The sequence below is a fragment of the Aotus nancymaae genome, unplaced genomic scaffold (assembly GCF_030222135.1).
Source record: "Aotus nancymaae isolate 86718 unplaced genomic scaffold, 86718_ANA_hifiasm-v0.15.2.pri h1tg000030l, whole genome shotgun sequence".
Lineage (NCBI taxonomy): Eukaryota > Metazoa > Chordata > Mammalia > Primates > Aotidae > Aotus > Aotus nancymaae.
Genome location: NW_026988443.1, coordinates 12,350,508 through 12,372,862, shown reverse-complemented (window position 1 = coordinate 12,372,862; position 22,355 = coordinate 12,350,508). Strand labels below are relative to the sequence as shown.

At 47.8% G+C, this 22,355-nt stretch overlaps 2 protein-coding genes across 2 annotated transcripts in view; one reads left to right on the top strand and one right to left on the bottom strand.

Moving 5' to 3' along the window:
• Nucleotides 1-8,671, top strand: part of PSME3IP1 (proteasome activator subunit 3 interacting protein 1) — a 33,920-nt gene extending 25,249 nt beyond the window's left edge. The window contains exon 7 of the mRNA XM_064383101.1: nucleotides 7,472-8,671. Within this exon, the coding sequence (XP_064239171.1) occupies nucleotides 7,472-7,689 (218 nt within the window). The 3' untranslated portion in view covers nucleotides 7,690-8,671. The remainder of the gene's footprint in view (nucleotides 1-7,471) is intronic.
• A 4,850-nt stretch (nucleotides 8,672-13,521) lies between these two features.
• Nucleotides 13,522-22,355, bottom strand: part of CPNE2 (copine 2) — a 53,554-nt gene continuing 44,720 nt past the window's right edge. Inside the window, exons 15-16 of the mRNA XM_021664997.2 lie at nucleotides 15,694-15,930; nucleotides 13,522-14,350 (exon numbers count right to left, since the gene is read on the bottom strand). Of these exons, the coding sequence (XP_021520672.2) occupies nucleotides 14,243-14,350; nucleotides 15,694-15,930 (345 nt within the window). The 3' untranslated portion in view covers nucleotides 13,522-14,242. The remainder of the gene's footprint in view (nucleotides 14,351-15,693; nucleotides 15,931-22,355) is intronic.

Sequence of the window (22,355 nt, the reverse complement as noted above, 5' to 3'; positions counted from 1 at the left end):
GCTATCTCCTAAAGGAAAGAGCTTCAACAATTTTTTTTTTTTTTGAGACAGAGTCACTCAGGCTAGAGTGTAGAGTGGCATGATCTTGGCTCACTGCAGTCTCTGCCTTCCCAGTTCAAGCAATTCTCATGCCTCAACCACCCAAGTAGCTAGACTATAGTCATGTGCCACCATGCCCAGCTAATTTTTGTATTTTTAGTAGAGATGGGGTTTCACCATGTTGGCCAGGCTGGTCTCAAACTCCTGGCCAAAAGTGATCCGCCTGCCTAAGCCCCCCAAAGTTCTGGGAATACAGGTATGAGCCACCGCACCAGTCAACAATTTTTAACACATAGCCAATTTTATTTCGTTTATATCTTTCAACTGTAATATTTTGTGACAATTTTGGACATTATATCATTTCATTCATAATTCTTAATATATGTCTCTAGCAAATACACGTTCTTATTTTCTTTGTTTTAACAATTACAATACCATTATATTAATAATCACAATAATTACCAAATATTATCGATTATTAAGTTAGTATTTATTTTCTCCAGTTGTCTCAAAAAAAAGTTTTTTCTTTTTAAAAATTATGATTTAAGCAAGGACCAGACCTTATATTTGGCTACTATGGCTTTTTAAAAAAATTATTGAGGTATAATTCACATACCATAAAATTCACCCTATAAAGGGTACAACTCAGTGGTTTATATATTAAAAAATCTGTTGACCATAAATGTATGGTTTATTTCTTGATCACTATAGCTTTGGAGTAAGTTTTGAAATTGGGAAGTGTGAGTCTTCTAACTTGGCTCCTCTTTTTCAAGATTGTTTTGGCTATTTGGAGTCTCTTGCATTTCCATATGAATTTGGGGATTGGCTTGTTAGTTTCTGCAGAAAAGGCAGCTACAATTTTGATACAGGAATTTTTGGAATCTGTAGATAATTTTGGCAATATTGCCATCTTATATCATCTTAACAATAGGCTAATATACCTTTTAATTTGAATTTAATCTCTAAGTTCTTTCTTTCTGAATTTATATTTTGCTTTTTTTGTGTTTTATTTGTGGAGAAACTGGGTCTTTGTTCTTAAATGTTCCTCAGGCTCTAGATTTAGCTGATTGCATCCCCATGCTGTTTCCTGCTACTCCTGTAAAATGGTAATTAGATCTGGAAGCTTGATCAAGTTGGTTTTTTCAGCAAGAATACATCATATATTGTTTTGATACTTTAATTATTAGTAGTATTTTAATCTAATCTACTCTGTTCATTGCTTAATTCAGCAGTTATTGTACCTTGGGAATCATTGCATAATTGGACATAGAGTACTTCCTTGTTCCTTTTTAAGGCTGTATAGTATTGTATATTGTACGGGTATATCATAGTATATTTATCCCACTTTTTAACTGAACACTTAGATTGTTTCCATTCTTCCCCTGTTCTGATGTTTCAGTAATAATCCTGCATGTGCATAATTTTTCACTTGCACAAATATATAAGGTTAAATGCTTTGAAGTAGACTTGATAGATCAGAGAAGATATACATTTGTAATTTAGGTAAATATTGCCAAATCGCCCTTCAGATAGGTTATCTCAATTTATACTCCTATCAGCAATTTTGGAATTTTTCACTGACATATTTTTAATAAATAGGAAACTTGGTTAAATAGGATAAATGTATACTGCCTATGCGAATACACATACACACACGAAACTTCATAGGAATATTTTTCTTTTAATTTTTTTAGAGATGGGATCTCACTTTGTTGCTTAGGCTGTAGTGCTTTGACTATTCACAGGTGCGATCATGGCACACTATAGCCACAAATTCCCATGCTCAGGTGATCCTCCCATGTCAGCCTCCTGAGTAGCTGGGGTTAAATGCTCCTGGCATAGTAATCTTAAATGTATTTCCACAAGTAAACTAGTTGCCCTCTGTATAGTACTTATTTCCTGGTAGGAACTATACTAATTAATAATTGGAAAGGAAAATTTATGTGGCTTCTTTGAACTATCTCAGGCAGACACTTGTGTTTCAGAGCCATCTTTTTGACATTCTAAATCCCTTCTTCCTACTTCTGCGTTCTTGCAACAGAAACTAGGCAGGAAGTGTCCTCCTTTGCTAGGAGTTAAGGCCCCACAAAAAGAACGCTTCCTGAGGCTTGCTTCAGTCTTGTCCTTGGCAGTAGGAGGATTTGCCCCTTGGGCCCCCAGAAGATAACCCTATGACCCTGATAGAGATTCTGTCTTCCCCCACTGAAGACTCTGAACTTAAGCACTGAGCAGGCCAGTGAATGCACGAGTTGGCCCCATCTACTCCCAAGTCACGCATCTGTCTGAATACTAAGAACATTCTCTATTAGTAATTTTCTGTGTTAATTTGGTATGACAATGTGGTCCTGCAAATGCAGAAGTTGGCAGGAAACTTCACCAAATGGGTGAGATCAGAGGGCACCATTTTGTTCTCTTTGGACAGTTAACTGCTTTTGGAATGAAATTTGTCAGAGTTGCAATCTCTTTTCTTTCTTGAAACCTCCTAGATAATTGGGATATTTGGTCTTTTCATGTAAATTCTTCTGATGCCACAGTGGTCCAGATTCCTTGATTATATTTCTGTAGCTAACTTCCATCCTTCCATCTGGCCAGCTCTCTACCCCCACAGGCACTCTGACTTTCATCCTTGTTTTGTGTGTAAAATAGACCTTTAAATTCCATTCATCCTTGAAACATGGTCATGTGCCACATAACGACATCTTGGTCAATGAAGGGTGCTTATATGACAGTGGTCCCATAAAATTATGATACCATATTTTTACTGTACCTTTTCTGTGCTTAGCTACATGCTTAGATACACAATTACAGAGCATTGTATTATAACTGCCTACAGTATTCATACAGTAACATGCTGTACAGGTTTGTAGCCAAGGAGCAATAGGCTATATACCATATGGTCTACATGTGTAGTAGGCTGTACCATCTAGGTTGCATAAGTACTCTATGATGTTCACAATGATCAAATTGTCTAATGATGCATTTCTCAGGTCAGATCCCCATCATTAAGCAGGGGTGACTGTACTTGATAAAACAAAATATCTCATTCAATAATTTCACATAGGTTAGTTTTCAAAGTAATTGATATATATACCCTTATAAGGATTTTTTGGTGTTTTTTTTTTTTTTTTTTTGAGATAGTCTTGCTCTGTCATCTAGGCTGGAGTGCAGTGGCACGATCCTCCGCCTCCCAGGCTCAAGTGATTCTCCTGCCTCAGCCACCAAGTAACTGGGATTACAGGCATGCGCCATCACACTCGGCTAATTTTTGTATTTTTAGTAGAGATGGGATTCCCCCATGTTGGCCAGGCTGGTCTCGAACTTCTGACCTCAGATGATCCACCTGCCTCAGCCTCCCAAAGTGCTGGGATTACAGGCGTGAGCCACCACTCCTGACCGTTTTTTTTTTTTTTTAAACAGCCAAATTTTTCTAATAGAATACTGAAAGGATCATTCTATATGGCATACATAAGTAATATAATGTATATTTAAGTCGTGATTGATGTTATGTCCCAAATGTTACAAGAGCATCACATTTTTATACCCTTTCCTCCCAAATTAGCCAATTGCAATGAAACTCTGTAAACTGTCTAACACATTTTCCTACATTCTGACTTCTGACCCTTGTGAATGCAAGCCTGCTCTGAGCCAGACCCCGTGCTGTATGTCCTGGAGGTGGAATGGTGATGAAAGAGCTCTTGCCTTCAAGGGGCTTACAGTTAGTGGAGAATACAAACAAGCCACCCTTCTCCTCTGCCTTCTTAGCTTTCATACTGGGATACTGAGATAAATGGAACTATTCCTCCCTAGTTTAAGTGGCTTAGGATGTTCTTAGAATTTTTAAGAAATTGTCTACCCAAGCACAGCTAAGTGTTAAAAAATTGTCTGAATCGGTAATACATGCACATAATAAAACATTTAGGCCAGGTGAGATAGCTCATTCCTGTAACCCCAGCACTCTGGGAGACTGAAGCGAGAAGATCACTTGAGCCCAGGAATTTAACTTGGGCAGCATAGTGAGACCTATGTTCTCAAAAAAATAAAAGAAAAATTCAAAAAGAATATGGAAAAACAAAAATTCTCCCCCATTTTCCAGCTACTTAATTCCTTTCCCCTGAGCAGCCACTGCTGCCAGTTTTTATGTATTGTTCTTAGACACTGTTATGCATATACATGGGCATGTCCACTTCCCTCCCAAATTGTAACTTTCACACACTGTCCTGCCCCTTGCCTTTTTCGTTTAGCACAGTATCTTGGGGATCATTCAATAATAGTATACACAGAGATGCTTTCTTCTTCTTCTTCTTTCTTTTTTGAAATAGGGTCTTGCTCTGTCACCCAGATTGGAGTGCAGTCACCCACGTTGGTATGATCATGGCTCACTACAGCCTCAACTTCCCCAGTTCAAGTGATCCTCCTACCTCAGCCTCCTGAGTAGCTGGAACTACAGGTGTATATCACCTGCTAATTTTTAAAATTTTTTTGTAGAGACAATGTCTCTCTGTGTTGCTAATTTTTAAATTTTTTTTTGTAGAAACAATGTCTCCCTGTGTTGCCCAGACTGGTCGCAAACTCCTGGGGTCAAGTGATCCTCCTGCTTTGGCCTCCCACAGTGCTGGGATTACAGGCATGAGCCATTATGCCCAGCTATTTTATTCTTCTTAATGGTTGAATAGTAGTCCATTACTTAACTAGCCATCTCTTTTTTTTTTTTTTTTTTTTTTTTTTGAGACGGAGTCTCGCTCTTGTTACCCAGGCTGGAGTGCAATGGCGCGATCTCGGCTCACCGCAACCTCCGCCTCCTGGGTTCAGGCAATTCTCCTGCCTCAGCCTCCTGAGTAGCTGGGATTACAGGCACACGCCACCGTGCCCAGCTAATTTTTTTTGTATTAATAGAGACGGGGTTTCACAATGTTGACCAGGATGGTCTCGATCTCTCGACCTCGTGATCCACCCGCCTCGGCCTCCCAAAGTGCTGGGATTACAGGCTTGAGCCACCGCGCCCGGCCAACTAGCCATCTCTTAATGGACATATTGGTGTCTGTAGTCTTACTACTGTAAACAGTGCTGCAATGAATGTTCTCTTATGAACATCATTTAAGTTTGAAGAACATTGCCAAATTTCTCTGTACCCTCGAACAACATATGAAGTTTGCTGTTCCCAACACATTCCCTCCTAATATATTGTTTACCCCCTTATGTTTAAAATTCATCTGTTTCTTTTTCTGTGAGCTGTTCATGTTTTCTGTTCACTTTTCTATTTAGTTGCTGGGTTTTTTTTTAACAGATTTGGAAGAACTCTTAGTATCTTAAGGAAATTTGCTTTTGTGATATTTGTTGCAAGTATTTGCTCTTGCCTTTTTTTGTAGCCTTGCTCTCACTATCTCTGCAGTCATTATCAGCTTTCATTTTACTTTTCTCCATCTTCGTGTTTTAACATTGCTTATCTTTAGCAGCTCCCTTTTCCCTTCTTAGAGTTTCTTGCACAAACAAGTAAATACATTGATCTCCTGAACTTTGTGTGCTGGCCGTTTGATATCTCTTCTAACTGCTCAGTGGTATTGTTTGCTTACTCCTAGTTTCCTATACTTGGAGCTATGTATTCTTTTCACATTTACTTGAGATGTCTGAGTAAACGAGGTGTTAGCGCATCTAAGGCATAACCCTAAAAGATGTATGCTTGTTACCCTGTGGCAATGAACTGTGAACTCCAACCCTTACTCTGCAGTGAGCTCAGATGATCATTTTAGTATGTTATCTTTTAATTCACATTTAGTTTAACATTTTCTGCCCTAAACAACCTACAACCTTGCCAAGTGATTTGACTTTCCTCATCAGTAAGATGGGGATGATGCCTATACATCAAATTGTAGTGATTAAATAAGGCTGGAAACATTTCAGGGAAAAAGAGAAGGGCTGGAGTAGAGTTCCTAACTTTCCCTTTCGTCTTCAAGTCCTCCATTTTCTTTCTTCCTTCCTTTTTTTTTTTTTTCTTAAAACAGGCTGGAGTACACTGGTGCCATCATAGCTCACTGTAACCTTGAATTCCTGGGCTTAAGCAATCCTTGCCTCAGCCTTATGAGTAGCTGGGACCACTGGCACAACCATCACACCCAACTAATTTTTTTTTTTTTGAGATGGAGTCTTGCTCTGTTGCCCAGGTTGGAGTGCAGTGGCGTGATCTTGGCTCACTGCAACCACTGCCTCCTGGATTCAAACTATTCTCCTCCCTCACTCTCCCTAGTAATTGGGACTATAGGCAGGCATCATCATGCCCATTTTTTTGTTCTTTTAGTAGAGATGGGGTTTCACTATATTGGGCAGGCTGGTCTTGAACTCCTGACTTCAAGTGATCCACCCACCTCGGCCTCCCAAAGTGCTGGGATTACAGGCATGAGCCACCGTGCTCAGCACCGACTAATTTTTTTAAACATTTTCTTGTAGAGACAGGGACTCACTATGTTGCCCAGGCTAGTCTTAAACTCTGGACCTCAAGTGGTCCTCTCATCTCAGCCTCCCAAAGTGCTAGGATTGTAGGCATGAGCCACTGTGCCCAATCAAGTCCTGCATTGTCTAGATTAAGGTCTTTGTCATTGAGATGGCAGAACAACTGTGGGTTTCCTGTAAGAAAAAGAGTCTTAGCTCCTATGTGACATTCTGCATGGCCTTAAAATGTTACCTGACAGGCTTCAGTTTTCTCATTTGTAAAAGAACACAACTGGAAAGCAAAGGTTGTGTTAAATCGGTTTCTGAATCACTCCTGTCTCCCATCAGGGAAAAGTGGCCCTTAATACAGAACGTTATTCTGGTGAGTCCCTCTGAGCCTATTCCAGTCGTGGGGGCTGCCCAATTTTTTAACATTTTTTAAAGGAAAATATTATTGTGTAGCTGATATTTGGCCTTGAAAATGTATCCATGCTTGCTGGTATATTGGTCAGTAAGTAAGGAATGGCATAATATGCTGAGAAGTTAATGGAATTGTTAATACTGCTCACAGTGTTTCTCTTAATCTGTCTTCATCCCTACTGTTGAGGGCATGTGGAAGCCTTTCATCCCCCACCCACATGTACATTTCACGGCTGTGTGAGCACAGGGAAATCACAGCACTCTAGGCTACACTCTCAAGTAGCTTGTTCTGCAACTCAGAGCTGATGGAGAACAACAGGGTATAGTCAGGCTCTGGGGTTAAAAAGACCTTGATTCAAGTCTCAGCTCTGCCCCTTTACTTTCAGAAGTCTTTTCACCTCCTGGAGCCTCCCTTCCTTCTTCAGTTTCCCTGTCTCTAAATCGAGGGCAATGATAGTATTGGCTGCATAGAGTTGTTCCGAGGCTTCTCTGTAGGAAAAGCCCTTGGTACAGTGCCTGGCATATGGTATGTCAGTCGTCAACTTTGGAAAAGGGTGATGAAGTGACAGTCTTTCCCCTTTTGTTGCAGAGGCCTCATCCTGCAAGTCTCTCGGAAACACTTCCCTGAGTGGCCCCTCCATCCACTGCCCCTCTGCTGCAGTCTGTATCGGCATCCTCCCAGGCCTGGGTGCCTACTCTGGGAGCAGCGACTCCGAGTCCAGCTCAGACAGCGAAGGCACCATCAATGCCACTGGAAAGATCGTCTCTTCCATCTTCCGAACCAACACCTTCCTCGAGGCCCCCTAGTTTCTCTGTGCTTACGCTGGAAACTCCTCCCCAAGGGTAGATTGGACTGTTCATGCCACCTACAGACATTATGTCCCTCAAAAAAACTCCTTTGCCTGTGTCCTGTGCACAACGTGACATTTTTAACCAACCCAATCTAAAAATGTGCCAGAATCTACCTGTGGCCCGAATCATGTTTGGTTTCTCTTTCCACTCCAGTGCGGATGACCAAACCTGCCCTGCTGCCACTTCCTCACTGACATGGGGAGGAGGGCAAGGCCTGGCCGAAGTTCCACTAAAAATGCCCTAGGAGGATAGGCACCGGCTGGCTTGCCAAAGGTTTTGGGTTTTATTGCTTTCTGTTTTTTTCTTTTCTTTCCTTTCCCAACAGCACAAAAAAGTAAGGGCAGTTATTGGACAGGTATTATTTAAACATTCTGTTGTAGATGAATGTGCTGTTTGGTTCTACTGCATTGTGGAGCATGCAGGGGAAGAGAACTGACCCAGGTGAAGAAATGGAGCCCTTCCCTGGAACTAACCAGTCCTTGATGTTGTGTGACTAAGTAGAGATGCTAAACCCCATCTGCTGAGGGTGTCGCTTCACACTCGGCATGCATTGTGAAGGCTTTCCGCACCCTTGGCCATTCCTTCTTCCCTCTCTCTCCAACCCCATTTATACAGGAAGGGACTGCTAACAAGAAAGCTTCCATCTTCTCAGACCTTTTCTCTGCCTCGGAAATTATTTTATGTTTGTTTTTGAAATAAAGGATTTAGTTTGAGATTCAAAATTTTAGAGAAACGTAGGCCTTGTTTACTCATAGCCAGACATCAGAACTGTGGGTAGGTATGTTAATGAGATGACTTATTTCCGGCAGCTCCTGGAATCCAAATATTGTAAACTAGTGGAACATACTTGCATATTATGACTGTTCTATTGAGGCCCTTCTCTGTTTAATGCATATAATATTTGTGCTTTTAACTGTGGAATCTATTTCTAACTTAAGGGTGCTGCCCTAGTACTTTTCTTTGCTGCCCCTGCTGCTCCTCTTCCTTTCCAAACAGCAACTCTGAGTCCATGAGCAGCCAAAAACTATAGGTGCTCCTCCATCTCGTCTCATAAAGGGAAACGGGCTCAACCCTTGGATTCTGGAGGAGGGAGGGGGAGGGTGTGGAGGCCTCAAGGACAGAGGTAGACATGAGCTTTGACGATAGTCTGTGGGCTCTTCTGCTTCAGAATAAGCCTGTACTGTTCTTTATCCATTCCCCTTGTTCCTACATCAATTGTTTTTACTTTCTTGAGTGTGAGACTGAGCAAGACACACACAAAATGTGTTGACACTGTGATGCCAGCAGGCAAAGCAGCTACTGACTTTGAATGTGGGCAGAGAGGCCCCTGGATCTCATCCAGCCCACTCCTTTTCCCTTTCCAGTGCAGTGACACTCTGGTGCCCGTTTGCAGATGGTGACTTCCCTGCACCCATAACTGATGCCTTGTGAATTCTTCCTCCGTTTCAGAACTACTCTATGCTAATTGTTCTTGACTGCCAATACATGTGTGTCAGCTCCATCCTAACAAATAAGACGTTTAGGTAAAACTGTGTAGGCACCTTCTGCTTCTCTGCTTCATTGTTCCTGTGATAGTCCTGTTGTTATTACAGCATGTTCCCAAAACAGCCTCACATTGTTACAGGAGGCAGACCAGGGCATCAAAGTCACCATCTTTATGTGGCTTGACTCTTAAGAGGCCATTACTGTGCTTCATGACCTCTTGATAGAGAAAGAAGTTGACAAAGGGTTGCAGGGTTTAAAAACACAGATTAACATGAAAGCTAATAAACCTGTCAAAGAACAACATCTTGTTTTTCCTCTACTGAATATTGTGCTTCTAACTCTCCCCATCTCTCTCAGCTAGATTGTGTTGAGAAGGTTGAGACTCTCCAGACTGTGACTTCTCTTCCTGGTGTCTCAGGAGAGACTGAGAATCACTGGTGATCGTTGCATCATGTTCCATTGTACCCATTAGCACAGAGCTCTGGAACTGAAACACAGCTTCTGTAAAAACTACAGCTAACAAAGCAGCGTATGATCTGACCAACAAAGGAAGCAGCCTTGGAAAGCATCTAATGTAGACCTTGAAGTTCGAACCCAACGGAGAATAGAATAAACAGGGCTGGAAGGAAACACTGTTTTAAACCATAAAGTGTAGTACTCCTGCCTTAATAATTGGGATTTTATAACTGGGTAAGTACGGGACTAAAACAAAGTTTGGCATGGTTTTCTTTAAGCTCGCTTACTTTGTACTGAGTGGTAGAATTCTTACCACTCTTCAACCATGTGAGGGAGAAAGCTAATAGGAATCCTACTGCCAGCTCTGTTTGGGGAGGATTATCTAGCTTGTCACCCACCTAGGTGGAGAAAGGGAGTGTGAAATTTGAAGCATCTATTTTTCCATCTATAAAAAGCAGGGAAGCTGATGTGACTAGACCCAAAAAGGTGGCTGGCTACCTACTTGTGTATATCTTCCCTGAATCTAACTACACAAGAGACAGAGCTGGCTCCTCAAATCCAAAGGGGTGGTGGGTGGGGGGAGCGGGGGCTTCAGGTTTTTTCAGGATCATTCTAGACTGGGAGTCAGGAGCCCCTAAGTTGGGTGACTTAGTGCCAGGCATCCTCATTTCTTTCACTCTAGCTCCTGAGTTTTTCCCTTCTGGCTACCTCCTTCCCACCCAAGAGAGGATCTTCATTTGCCTGAGCCCTTCCGTACTGTTTCTGCTGCTCCTCCCTGGGAACTCAGCCTAGTTCCACCATAGTGGTTAGGAGTTAGGATCCAACTATAACTAGCTGTGTCACTTGGGCAAGGTTAGTGTGACCTTTCACCTCACTTTCTTCCTTGGTAAATAGGAATAACACCACTAACTTCCTAGTGAGATAGAGATAACCTAGATTAGGTGCTAGGTGTACGGTATCTGACAGACGGTGGCCACCCTCGGTGCTGTTAGCATCAGCCCTCCCTTGTTTCTGGGTGGCATAGCCAGAGCTTCCATTAGTGTCGATTTATGCAGGTTTGTCCATTCCGCTGGCCTTCCTCAGTTGCAGCTAGAACACTGGCATGGGCGAAGGGTCAGATCTGGTTGTCAAAGCTCCAACCACCAGCTTTTGCTGTATGCTTCCCTCTTAGCTAAATGTTAATTGCTTAGGCACACCCGGTTCCTTGGCACGGGTGTCCTAGCTGTGGGTATATGGCTCAGCTGTCGTCTTAGGCCCCTCCAGAAAAACAGAGAGAGCTCTATGGCAGTGCAGATTATTTGGACTTGGGTATTTTCTGCGTGCCCAGCCCACTTAGGCATCACAGGATGGAATGCAAGTTCTGCTCGGTGGGAGGCTGGGATCTTGGCAACACTTTTGTAGTCACAGGTTGAACACAGAAACCAGTCACACATTTGTGCTTTAGTGACATTGGCAGGGGCTGACATTTTGCTCCCTTACCTGCTGGAGCAGCGGTTAAGGGAGAGAGGGAGCCTCACAGCGGGAACAGACAGCACATGGCTGCAGCATCAGAGCTTTGCAGAGGGCAGAGGCTGAAAAACCTGAGGGACAGCCCTTCACCTGTGCTTTATACTGCAGGCTAGTCTTCCATTACTATTTTAATAATAGTCATGCACATCACTGCTTGTGTTGGTTTCTTTCGTTCAGTGTATACTGAGAGCTTGCTGTGTATGTGCCAGGGGGTTTGGGGCATTTGTGCGTTATTTTTGTAGACTGTAGTGTCTTTCATTCTGGGGCAGAAAAGTCTTGTGAAGCAGCCCTTCTCTATATTGTACAGGAAATCAGAATTCCTAGGGGCACATGCCTGAGGTTGCGTAGCTAAGTGACAGAACCAGAATTTTCATTTGAGCCTTTAAGTCCAAGTCCAGCTTTCTGTGGTTTCAGTGAAACTTAAACAAATGCCAGTGCCCAGGCTTCTGTGGAGGAGATTCAAGGGTGAAGGAATCTTTCTGGTTAGATTTCGAAGCTCACTTTTCAGCCTGCCGTCCATGTGCAAGAACCAAGTAGCAGCACCAAAGCTTGGATTTTTTAAAAAGTGATTTGGAGCTGGGCGCCACGGCTCATGCCTGTAGTCCTAGCACTTTGGGAGGCCAAGGCAGGTGGATCTCTTGAGGTCAGGAATTCAAGAACAGCCTGACCAACATAGTGAAACTCCATCTCTATTAAAATACAAAAATTAGCCGGCAAGGTGGCATGCGCCTGTAGTCCCTGCTACTCAGGAGGCTGAGGCAGGAGAATCACTTGAACCCAAGAGGTGGAGACTGCAGTGAGCCGAGATTGCACCACTGCACTCCACCCTGGGTGACAGTGAGATTCTGTCTCGAAAATAAAAAAATAAAAAGTGATTTGGCTGGCCTTGTCAAGAGTTTAGACACATTCCTTCTGAACTGAAGCCAGCCTGGAGTAAAGGGCCTGCTTGACTTACCCACTCACTCCTTAGGCAGAGAAGGAGCAGGCAGAGAGCAGAGATGGCTGGGTCTGCCCCCACATGAAGCCTGGATATGTATGGGGTCTGCAGCCACCACACCTGAGGAAGTGACCTGTGAGTGGGAGCATGTGGGACAGACCCCCACTGCAAGGCTGGGGCTTTGCCTTCACATGGCCCAGTGGATGGCAGCCTCCCTAGTTTCACCAAGCTCGTAAGTCACTCCCAAGGGAGGTTGTAAAGGAGGAGTGGGATTCCACCCATGTTGCCGGCCTGGGGGCCAGTGCTCTGTGGTTTTCCGAGAGACAGTCTGCACATCAGGGCTCTGTGCAGTCCTACGGCCCTTTAGAGAGAAGTGTCCCCAACAGATCCTTCAGCTGACTCTTGGTGGCCACAGAAGCAGTAGAGGCATCAGAGGCCTAGGATGAAAGTATCCCTTACTCGCTTCCACCAGAAAAACTCTGGCTGGAGCTCACCAGGAACTAAGAGGTGGGAATCTATGTGCTGCGGTGCCCAATCCTAGCAGGCCCTAGTAAGAATTACCAGGAGAGTAGGTGGGGACAATTGACTTCCCAATGTCGGTGGCACAGAGTGACAAATTCATTAGCAGCTTGAGCAGAAGAACCCCATCCAGAGCCAAGGGAAGGCATTCAACGCACTGGAGCAAGTGTGGGCCATGGAGGCAGCCAGACTTGGGTATGAGACCTGGCTCTGCCTCTAGTAGACTTGATTCGCCTCTCTGCTTGTCTCCTCATCTCCGAAATGGTCACTGTCAAGGGCTTGGAAGGATTCACCAAGATAGATAGTGCTTGCAGCCTAGGCAACACGGCAAAATTCCGTCTCTACAAAACTGCGCATTGCGGTGCATGCCTGTGGTCCAGCTACTCACCACTGCACTCCAGCCTCGATGACAGAGTAAGACCCTGTCTCAAAAAAGTGCCTGCAAAACGCTGAACACGGAGCTGGATACAGTGCTTAATAGGAAGGTTAGCTGTTACTGGTTACACAGAAGCCCGTGTCTAAGGGGCTACGTGGAGCTCCAAGCAGGAGTCATTCAGGTGGATAAAAGAGAAAGAGGTGTTATGTGGAAGAAAGGAGGGACCTGGGAGGGGGGCTGAACTTTCAGGGGTCCACTGGCTGGTTTCACAAAATTGGGCCTGAGCCCAGAGAGGGGGATGTGGGAAACAACAGGGTCAGAAGCAGCCCCACTTGGGGTCCTGAGGCCAGAGAGGCTTCCATAGACCTCCAGTGGCTGACTGAAAGTCCCGGGGCCCCAAGGAGGGGCAGATGGGTGGCTGGGACTCCTGTCCAGTCGTGGGGTAGGGATATGTGGTACTAGTTGCACCTGAGTGTAACCAACCAGAAACTGGTGTGGACTTGCACATTCTATTTATCCACAAATATTTACTGAGTTTGTACAATGTGCCAGGTTCTGTGCCAGTTTAACAGGTTATCACTATTAGCTGGCAGTGATTTAACAGGTTATCATGTAGAATGCACATCCCCATGCAGAAGTGACTACACCAACTTAGCGGGCTTGCGGGGTAGATTTTCATCTTACATTTCCTTTCTCAGATCAGTGAGCCTGTCAGGTCCCTGCTGAGGAAGGAGATGACACAGGGACATCTAAAACTCGTTTATTACCCTGAGTATATAACAAATAGAACGGTCACAGTATTTAAAACAAAAACACAGCAGGAATTAGGTGCAGGCTACGACACGAAGTATACACCAAGGACACATTCCTTTCATCAGAGTGTGCAGCTAGTTACTTGGAAAAAGCCAGTTATGATTGTAAAAATTTTATTCTCAGTAACAATAATAATTCCACTAAAATTATACAAAGTACATTCAATACTTAAGAGTGGCAAGGGTGGGGAGGGGAGGAGAGGAAGCCGGTTTGGCCTGGAAGCATCAACAGTTGACTCCAACAAAGGAAGCCCAGCTGGGCTGGAGGAAGTTGGGGGTGGAGGTCCGGTTGTAAAAAATAAAAATGTGGATCTGAATTGGTAAAAAAAGGCCACCCACAAGGAAGCAGGGTGAGCATGCATGTTCCTGGGGGAGGGTGGGAGGCTCAGCCGACATGCTGCTGGGCACCAGAGCTCAGGCGGGCTCTGAGTTGGTGGGGGGCAGGTTTTTATGCTTGAAATACTGCACAACTTGTTGGGGCAGCTCCGCCAGCACAGCTTTGGCCAAGGTCTCTTTTGCTGCCTGCAGGGTGGAGGGGGGGCGGGAAGAGAAAGAATAAGGGTTAATGACCAGAAGTTGTGAGTGGCACTATGCCCAGAGGGCTGTGACAGCAGGTGTCCATGGAGGACACAATTAGGGCTACAGGCCAGGGCTGTCTGCAAGTGGCGTCCCTCTTCTCAGTCCAGGCCGGAAATTCCACTGTTTGCAGTGCCTACCTTTAGGTTAGGTGTAACTGTTACCTGGAACACTTGAGATGCTTGGGAGTAACAGGTTAGGATGGCTCTGTCCGTGGAACGCACCTACGTATCTGGCAAACATCTCCTGAGCACCTTCTTGGCGGGAATAAATGGGCCAAGTCTGGTTCAAATGACAGTCTGGTTCACTAGTGAACGGCCAGCCACAGGCCAGGCACGTGGAGGTGCTTGGTCACCGTTCTATGCATGAAGGGGTGACTGATGCCCAGCATTTGTCCTCAGGAAGCGAATGCTCCGAAGGAAGGAGTAGAACCATTGCAGGCAAACCCAGAGGATGGTGGACAGAGAGGTGAGGGCCACTGGGTGCAAACCAGCGTGGGCAGTTCTTGCTGAGGCTGGCTGCCAGGATCTGAGCCACAGCACCCCTGAGGGACCCACATAGCTGAGGGAACTGAGGCCCAGAGAGGTCAGGGCTTGCCCAAAACCACAGGGTGAGCCTCTGGTCAAATGCGGGTTAAGCCCCTGGCCAGCAGTACAGGGGTGGCATCTAAGAGACTGCCCCCCTCTGGGACTCCTCATGGACCCAGGTGCCAGGGCAGTGACCCCAGCCTCCTTGTGGGCAGACCTGGGATCACCTGCAAATAAAGCCAAAGCCACCTCCAGGAACAAGGCAGGGGACACAACTCTCCCAGGAGGTTGACTTCTTCTCCCAGGCCTATAGGGAGAGGAGGTCAACCTAAGATGAAGGAGAGGCCTTGTTTTCCATCTGCAAAATGAGGGAGCTGACTGGGGTATGATGATCAGGAAAGCCCCTCTCTCCTCCTGCACTTTATGCCACGTGAATAGCCCCAGCCTTTCATCAGACCCCACTAGAGGGCAGGTCCTCCAGGAAGCCCCCCCACCCTCCCCCTGCCAGGAGCCCCAGGCTAGATGCCTATGGCTTCGTGTTCCACCAGCCTGTGGAAGCAAGTGCTGACACTATCACAATGGCTGCCACCAGGGCAAGGCCTGGCACAGCACCTGGCACACAGCAGGCCCTCAGAAGTGCATAGTCAATGGAGTGGAGGAGTCTAGGACTGGGTCAGACAACCTGGAGACTCTCAAGCTTGATGATGAGCTATGGTGGCTGGGGTCCTGTAACCGCCCCTCCCAGCCCAGGCCCACACTCACGTTTCGGAACTCTCGAAAGGGCACGAACTGCACAATGTCTCGGGCCGCCTCCTCCCCGGTGTGGGAGCGCAGCGTGCGGCTATCCCCATCCAGGAACTCCATGGCAGCAAAGTCGGCATTGCCCACACCCACGATGATGATGGACATGGGCAGCTTGGAAGCCTGCACCACCGCGTGCCGCGTCTCCTCCATGTCGCTGATGACCCCGTCGGTGATGATGAGGAGGATGAAGTACTGCTGCGGGGATGGGGCCAACAGGGCACTCAACAAGGCCGAGGCCTTGGCACCCCTTCTCCCTCCCTCCTTCACCCCAAACCCTCTGAGTCCTGGAGGAAGGCAGTTCTTCTCACCCAGCTGCAGCCACGTCCCAGACAACTCCCTATGCATCCTGCTCTCTGCACCCCACCCCTGCAGGCCTCATATACTCTAAACTCTGACCTGGTCACAGCAGGAAGCACAAACTGTTCTCCCTCCTGCCCTGTGTGTTACCTCAGGCTCCCCACTTGTGGCCTCTGAGAGCCCTGACTCTGGGCCTGGCCTTGTTGGTTGCTACACTGTGGGACTCTAGGCAACTGACTTGACCTGCAGTGCCTCAGTTTCTTCATCTGCAAAGTGGGAGTTGTTGCAGATAGCATGCCTGACATGTAGTTGTGTAGTCACCTGCATCCCGACAGGCCCACGGCTGGTGCAGGAGGGCTCATCTGGCTGACGGGCTCTGGGGCCAGCCTCCTGTCTCTGCTGCATCCAGGCATGGGCACCTGTGACCTCCCTCCATTCCCTACTCAGCAAGGCAATCTAAGACACCCTGCAGGAGCTAAAGCAGGTCATCTGGGCCAGGGCTTCCAGGAGCCTGGGACTCTGCTGGCAAATAAGTGGATTTGGGTCACATCCCAAACACAGCACTGAGCACCATCAAGTCATCAAGTCGCCCTGTGAAGAGTGCTGGTTTGCAGTGGCCTTTCAATTCTATGAACTGCACCCAGGAGGAGGTCTTGGTTTGGTACTACTGTGTCTTTCACGCCTCTCTAACGTTTGCCAAGCTTTTCTATCAACAGAAAGGGAAGGCAGGAAGCCCAGAGCTGGAGAAGACAATAGTCTCCAGCTAGATTTCAATATCATTGTACAGTTTGTTGTGTTTATTTTTGTTACTCTCTATTTATGGCAAGTGATACTGCTTTTTTCATTTACACTGGGATATAAAGTTTATTAATTAAGAAAAAAACCTGAATAATTAGTGTGGGAGATATATAAAGTACAAACTGTGAAGTGGGGCCGGGGTGTGCCTGACTGAAGTGTGGGAAGGCTCACTGGACCATCTGAGGGTGGAAGGCCCAGGATTCCAAATTGGCCAAGAACTCTGTTTTTTTTCTTTTCTTTTTTAGACTGAGTCTCACTCTGTCACCCAGGCTGGAGTGCAGTGGCACAGCCTGGGCTCACCACAACCTCCACCTTCCAGGTTCAAGTGATTCTCCTGCCTCAGCCTCCTGAGTAGCTGGGATTACAGGCACCCGCCACCATGCCCAACTTTTTTGTATTTTTAGTAGAGATGGGGTTTCACCACGATGGCCAGGCTGATCTTGAACTCCTGACCTCAGGTGATCCACCCGCCTCGGCCTCCCAAAGTGCTGGGATTACAGATGTGAGCCACCACGCCCGGCCAAGAACTCATTTTCAGCTCAGCTCTGTCCTTAGCACCCGCTGACCCCTTTAGGGGAAGCTGTTTCCCCCATCTATAACATCAATAGATCAGCTCTTGTGGTCCTCAGATTCTCTGTTTGGGGCTTCAGTCTGACCCTTTTGATTTCCAGAAAAGGAAACTGGGGCCTAGACTAGTCAAGCTCATGGAGCTAAGGAGGGTGGAACCAAGCTGGACCCCAGGTCAGACCTTGGCCACCTTCATATCCAGCAAAACTGCTTGTTCCCTGGGGAGGTTGCAGAGGCTACAAGCTCAGCCCTCCAGGGTGACTTGCTCCCCTGTCTTCCCCACAACTACAGCCACAGAGGGAAGGAGCAGGATGAGCTGATGTGGAGACACGGACCTCACTACCCTCGCCCTAAGCTCCAGGCAGCAGTGGTCTAGCTCCGGCACTGTGCCTTTAAGAGACCAATCCCTTGGCTGGGTTTACCTGTTGCCATGGAGATGGCGGCCTGAATCCCACAGTGGCGGCTGCTGCCACCAGCCCCCCATCCCTGGCTGTGAGGGGGGCCTCAGAAGCCCATCCAGACCTTATCCCTGACAGTTCACCATCGTTCCTGGGCCCCTTCCCTTAGGCAGCCCTCCAACCCCACCTCGATACCATCAGAGATAGTCCAGGGCAATATTTCTGGGACACCTAATAAGACAGGTAGGAAGATACTAAGAGGCCAGGCAATGAGGAAAGAAAAGAATGCTTGGCCTTGGTCTAATGGACCCCACCTTTCAATGGATGGGACCTGTCTCCAAGCCCATTCCAGCTCAGGCAGGCAGTGCCCATCCCTCCGTAGGTGGCCTTTCTGGCTCTCCCATTTCCATCAGCCCTGTGCCTAGGAGATGTGTGGGGCTCAGGCCTGGACCTCCCTCTTAGCTGGCAGGCTTCTTCCCCAGGGAGCCTAGGGGAAGACAGGGCCAGGTTACTGCAGGACTGTGGGCACCAGTGGCCAGGGGAGGTGATACCACACAGTGACAGCACTACCCTGCCTGTCACCCTCACACTGACTCCCATTCTAGAGGAGTCAAGCTCAGAGAGGTGATGTGACTTGTTGAGGCTTCACAGCCGGGAACTGGCATAGTCCAAACTGAAACCCAGCCTGGCTGACTCCAAAGTGGGGCTCTTCCCATGATGTTCTCCTCCACCGCCCACTGGCACAAGTGGCCTGTCATTGTCTCCAACAGAGGGGCCTGGTAGGGAAAAGCTTTCCTCCCACCCAGCATGCCAGTGTCTGAGGGCCTGAATATCCAGGATGGCAGCCCAGGGTGGGGCCCAGAGCCCTGGTACTGGACTTTAACCTGCACCCCTGTGTGCCAACCAGCCAGCCACCATGCCCACACCCAGGGTCCTGGCCTCACCGAGTGCCCAGCTGTGTCTGAGGTCAGCAGCCCAGACCTCAGCAGTAGAAGTGAAGCTGATGAGTCCCGGGCTTCCTGCCCAGCCTAGACAAAGCCTGAGTTGTTCAGGAGCCTCAAACGTGTGTTATACAGCCCCATCCCCAGGACAGATCAAAGGGGAAGGGGCTGTAGATGGAGAGGACGGAGGGTGGAATTGGGTGCGAGGGGTGGGAAGGGGCTCTGCAGGCTCTGGTGTTCCTGCAGATGGTCCTGGTTCACCCTGCCCCTAGCATTTCCACCTCCGGAAACAGCCCATCACTGTCAGATTGAATCCAAAAACCCAACTCCCAACGGATAGAGCATCTCTTGCCTTTACTCCAAGGTTCATCAGGTTTCTAGGGCTGTAAACAACTGCTTTCCCTAATGCATTTAACGTGTGATTTGATTTATAAGAAACTGACTTGACCACACAGTTCCAGGCAGAGCCTAGGGAAGCTGCACTCACTCCCTAGCTTATTTCAGGGAAGCTGGCTGCCGAGGACACTGAGGGTGGGAGCGGGTGGAATTCCTAGGGAGCTAGTTGCTTCCCAGCTCCCCATCCACTGGGACCCCAGACACCAGGGCAACCAACCAGGAACGGGCCATGAATAGCAAGGCCCAGGTCTTAGGGGTCAAGGCAGAGAGAAAGATGAAGGGCCGAGATAGGAGTCCCCCCAAGGCCTGCTCAAACCTGCCCAAGACCTTCCAGTGGCTCCCCACCGCCCTCCAGAGAAAACCCAGATTCCTAGGTGAGGCCCCGCAGGAGCTGGTCTACCTTTCAGCCTTAGCTCGCCCCACCCCCTTCTCTTTCAACGCACTCCCTCCTTCCATTACACCCACACACCAAACCTCCAGGCCTCTGCATGTGCCGTTCCCTCCGCCTGAGATACTCACGCACACACATCCTTTATGAGGCTAACTCAGGCATCCTCTAAGTTTCAGCTTACATGTCACTTTCCCAAGAAGCCTTTCCTGAGCCCTCCATCTGGGTCGGATGCCACCCCTGAGAGCCTGTGCTCCCATCGCCCCAGGCCCAGTCCTCCTGCCTCCTGCTCTTAGCCTAGGGCTTCTCGCTAGACTTCGGGCTCTGGGAGGGCAGAGGCCCTGTCCCATTCATCATGGTCTGCCCAGTGCTGCGCAGAAATTGCTTGGTAAAGATGTGTTGAGTGAATGAATGGGAGAGTGCAGGCCTGCCTAGAGAGAGGCTTCTACCACCTGCTCTCAATTTCCTGTATGTGGGTGTGCATCAGTGCACATATGTCTGGGGATGGGGAGGGTGAAGCCACACCAAATATTCCTCCCCAAACTAAAAACGGCTGACAAAAGCATCAGGGGATAATTCATAAATGACTTCCTTTTGCTTTGGGACTAACTGTGCTTAGCATCACCGAATGCTAGCCCAAGAGGTGTCCCCAAAAGATTCGGCCAGCAGGGAAATACTTTATGTGTGCCAGGCACTATGCTGATTAATTTCTACACCTATCTTGTTCTAGAAGGCAGGGACTGTTGCCATTATCCTTGTCACACAGATGAAGAAACAAGTTCACAGAGTCCAAGCTATCTGCTCTGGGTCCCACACACTCAGGCAGTGGGGCAGCTGGGATGTGAACCTCCCAGAGCTTGAGGCTGAACCACCAGGCAGTCCACCTCCCCTCCACTGGTGCACCCTGAGGCCAAGGATAAGGTAAAGCAGGAGGTAGAGAATGGCCTTATCTGTTCCTGGACATCAGAACGGGAGGGCCTGATACAGGCCCCTTGGCCCCACTCCTGCAGGTTAAAGATGCTCAGACATCCCCTGAGGTCATACAGCCTGGGTGGGTGACAGAGCTTTTCCAGCAGAAGGGAGCCAGGAGGAGACTGCCTCCCCCAGGCTGGGAAGACCAAGTCGAGGCAAAAGTGGCCGGGATGTCCAGAGAACGAGCACCAGGTGCTTCCACCTCAAGTCCTTCTGCTTCTTTCCTCTGTGGAGCTCTCTGCAGCTGCTCCCCAGAACACACAAATGCCCTTCCTGGCCTTTCCTGGTGCCCAAAGCCCCTCCAGACCTGGGTCCAGCAGACACAGACCCACCTCTCCCCAGGACCCCGGCTCCTCCTCAGTCCTGCCCCAACTCTGCAGGTGCAGCGGTGAAAGGGCCCCGGTGCTAACTCTGGGCTGCATGCCTGCTCCTTGCCCCATATTTCTCCCCTTAAACAAACATGCAGGACCTTTTTTTCCATCCTTTTGAAAGCCTGCTCAGGCAGACAAAAGACTGGGTGGGACAATGGGGCCTGGCATCTGAACAGGAGGGAGTGCAAACTGAAGCCTACCTCTCGCTCTGCCCTCTCCAGCCAGCTCTACCCCAGCAACCCAGGAATTTAAAAAAAAAAAAAAAATCCCGGCACAGTGGCTCATGCCTGTAATCCCAGCACTTTGGGAGGCTGAAGCAGGAGGATTACCTAAGGACAGGAGTTTGAGACCAGCGTGACCAACATGGTGGAACCCTATCTCTACTAAAAATACAAAATTAGCCAGGCGTGGTGGCGGGTGCCTGTAATCCCAGCTACTCTGGAGGCTGAGGCAGGAGAATCGCTTGAACCTGGGAGGCAGAGGTTGAGGTGAGTCAAGATCGTGCCATTGCACTCCAACCTGGGCAACAAGAGCGAAACTCTGTCTCAAAAAACGAAAACAGGAAATGGGTTCAGAGCAGGAAACATTCCATTCCATAAGAAGAAGCATGACCCAGGCTCCAGGCTGCCAGGGTCAGGACCGGGATGCCCCTTCCGGGACTCTGAGCTCCCAGGACTCTGAGCTTGCTGTTCCCTCTGCCCTGGCCGCTCTTCCCTGAGCTCTTGGCTGGCCTGTCCTCTGTCCTTCAGGGCTTTTTGGGTGCCAGGTGCTGAGTGATGTTATTTAACCCTGATACCACCTCCTCCTGATTGATCCTGTTAGTTTTCCCACTGTACAAATGAGGAAACTGAGGTGACATGCCTTGCCAAGTCACACAGTGAGGAAAGGACAGGGGCAGGATTCAAACCCTGGCACGTGCCACTCCAAAAGGCACCCATTTTTCCCACAGACCCTCTGCTGCCTCCTGAACCATCAGAACAGCCTCTGCCCTCCCCACTCCTATTGCAACTGCCTTTGAAAAATTATAACTGAGGAAATTATGACAGGGAAAGAAATCAGACCTAACTGATTCCACCTTGCTTCTGTCCCTTAAACTGTCCTTGTTCATTCCTGGGCATAGGCTGAATTAACTTTGGGAAGGGATTCAGTTCATGGTTTGACTCTGAAACATAATTGGTAACAGCCACTCCCTGAAAAGATCCCCTTCTTGCCTGGGGACCAGTATGTCTTTGCAGGACTAACAAATTAGCTATAAGATCAAAAATTACAGTGTAGGGGTCATGCAGCCTCTGGCTCTAAGAGTCTGAACCTCCCCAGATTGCTCCTGAGGGTAACATCACTATTGTGAAACCTAAGATCAGTGCTTGAGATATTTTGTAGACCCTGCATCAGCTGACACCACCCAGACCAGTACCCTGGCTCAATCAGTTCTGCCATTGAACCCAGCAACAGGAGATAGCAAGAAAAACTCACTTTGACCCCCATGACTCCA